The sequence below is a fragment of the Myotis brandtii genome, unplaced genomic scaffold, assembly GCF_000412655.1.
Source record: "Myotis brandtii unplaced genomic scaffold, ASM41265v1 scaffold357, whole genome shotgun sequence".
NCBI classification, from domain to species: domain Eukaryota; kingdom Metazoa; phylum Chordata; class Mammalia; order Chiroptera; family Vespertilionidae; genus Myotis; species Myotis brandtii.
This window is the reverse complement of record NW_005363729.1, coordinates 741,811-743,045: the sequence shown is the minus strand read 5'-3', so window position 1 is coordinate 743,045 and position 1,235 is coordinate 741,811. Positions and strand designations below refer to the sequence as shown.

The 1,235-nt window shown below is 65.0% G+C and overlaps 1 protein-coding gene across 1 annotated transcript in view; it reads left to right on the top strand.

Annotated features, from left to right (window-relative positions):
• DBH (dopamine beta-hydroxylase (dopamine beta-monooxygenase)) overlaps positions 1–1,235 on the top strand; it is a gene marked incomplete at its 5' end in the record, with an annotated part of 10,784 nt that continues 9,549 nt past the window's right edge. The window contains one exon of the mRNA XM_005871799.2: positions 1–270. Coding sequence (XP_005871861.1) covers positions 1–270 — 270 coding nt within the window. The remainder of the gene's footprint in view (positions 271–1,235) is intronic.

The window sequence follows — 1,235 nt, the reverse complement described above, 5'->3', positions numbered from 1 at the left end:
ACGGCGGTGGCCGTGTTCCTGGTCATCCTGGTGGCCGCGCTGCAGGGCTCGACGCCCCCCGAGAGCCCCTTCCCCTACCGCATCCCCCTGGACCCCGAGGGGACCCTGGAGCTCTCCTGGAACGTCAGCTACGCGCAGGAGACCGTCCACTTCCAGCTGCTGGTGCGCGAGCTCAAGGCCGGGGTGCTGTTCGGGATGTCGGACCGCGGGGAGATGGAGAACGCCGACCTGGCCGTGCTCTGGACGAACGGGGACAGGGCCTACTTCGGGGTGAGTCTCTCCTCCGTCCTGAGCCGGCCCTACCCAGCCTCCCAGCTGGCCTCCCTCCTACACTCCTCCTCCTTGACCCTGTGTCCCAAGCTCGCCAATTTGAGGACAGTGTGAGAAATAGATGCTCTCCAGGGTCCCCGGCTGCACACCCCAAGCAACAGGACGCCCCGGGCCCGGGGAGCGCAGCCGCAGGGGCAGGACAGGCAGCCACACACGTGCACGCACTCCACCGCCACCCTGGGCGCGGACCCCACATTCTCCACTCACACGATCAACGTTCGGGGCACCCACACCCTCGCATGTGACCAAGCGCGGTGCCCGCGTGCACACCCGGGCCCGGGACGCGGTGCCGGCTGGACTAGGTTTGCACACGCAGGTCAGCTGAGCAGGCGCGGCCCCCACGGAGCTGAGCTCTGACTCCTGGCCTTGGGAATGCACCCCGTTCTTGCTGGAGGGGGTGGAGAAAGGGGGAAGTTTCCTTTTAAACTAGAGCAACGATGGGGCCTCCACAAATTGAAGGGAGGTCCCGGGGTGGGGGCCCAGCCCCTGTCCTGAGCCCCTCTCCCGCCCTCCTCCCCAGCTGGGCCTGCCACCAGGGTCTCTGTGAGCACAAACCCCTCTCTCCCCAGAAACAGACACAGGGAGACGAAAAGTCTTTGAAGTTAGAAAGTACTTTCTTTATCTATGAACAGAGAGACTTTTATCCCATGATGTGGGGGAAGCAGGCAGGAGCACTGAGTCAGGAGCCGGGACCCCGGCCTCTGTCCTCATCGGAAGAATCTCCCCTCCACTTCGGTGGGTTTTTGTGGGTTGACACGAACTGACAATGGCTCACTGTGCTCCCTTCAGTGCCCGTGACAACCCCGCCAGAGGGTACGTTGCTGGGTTCCCCGGTGAGGACCGCGGCTGGGGGAGCTGCGTGGGGCCACCCAGGTCGGATGGGCCGGAGCTGCCTGGTGGGGGCA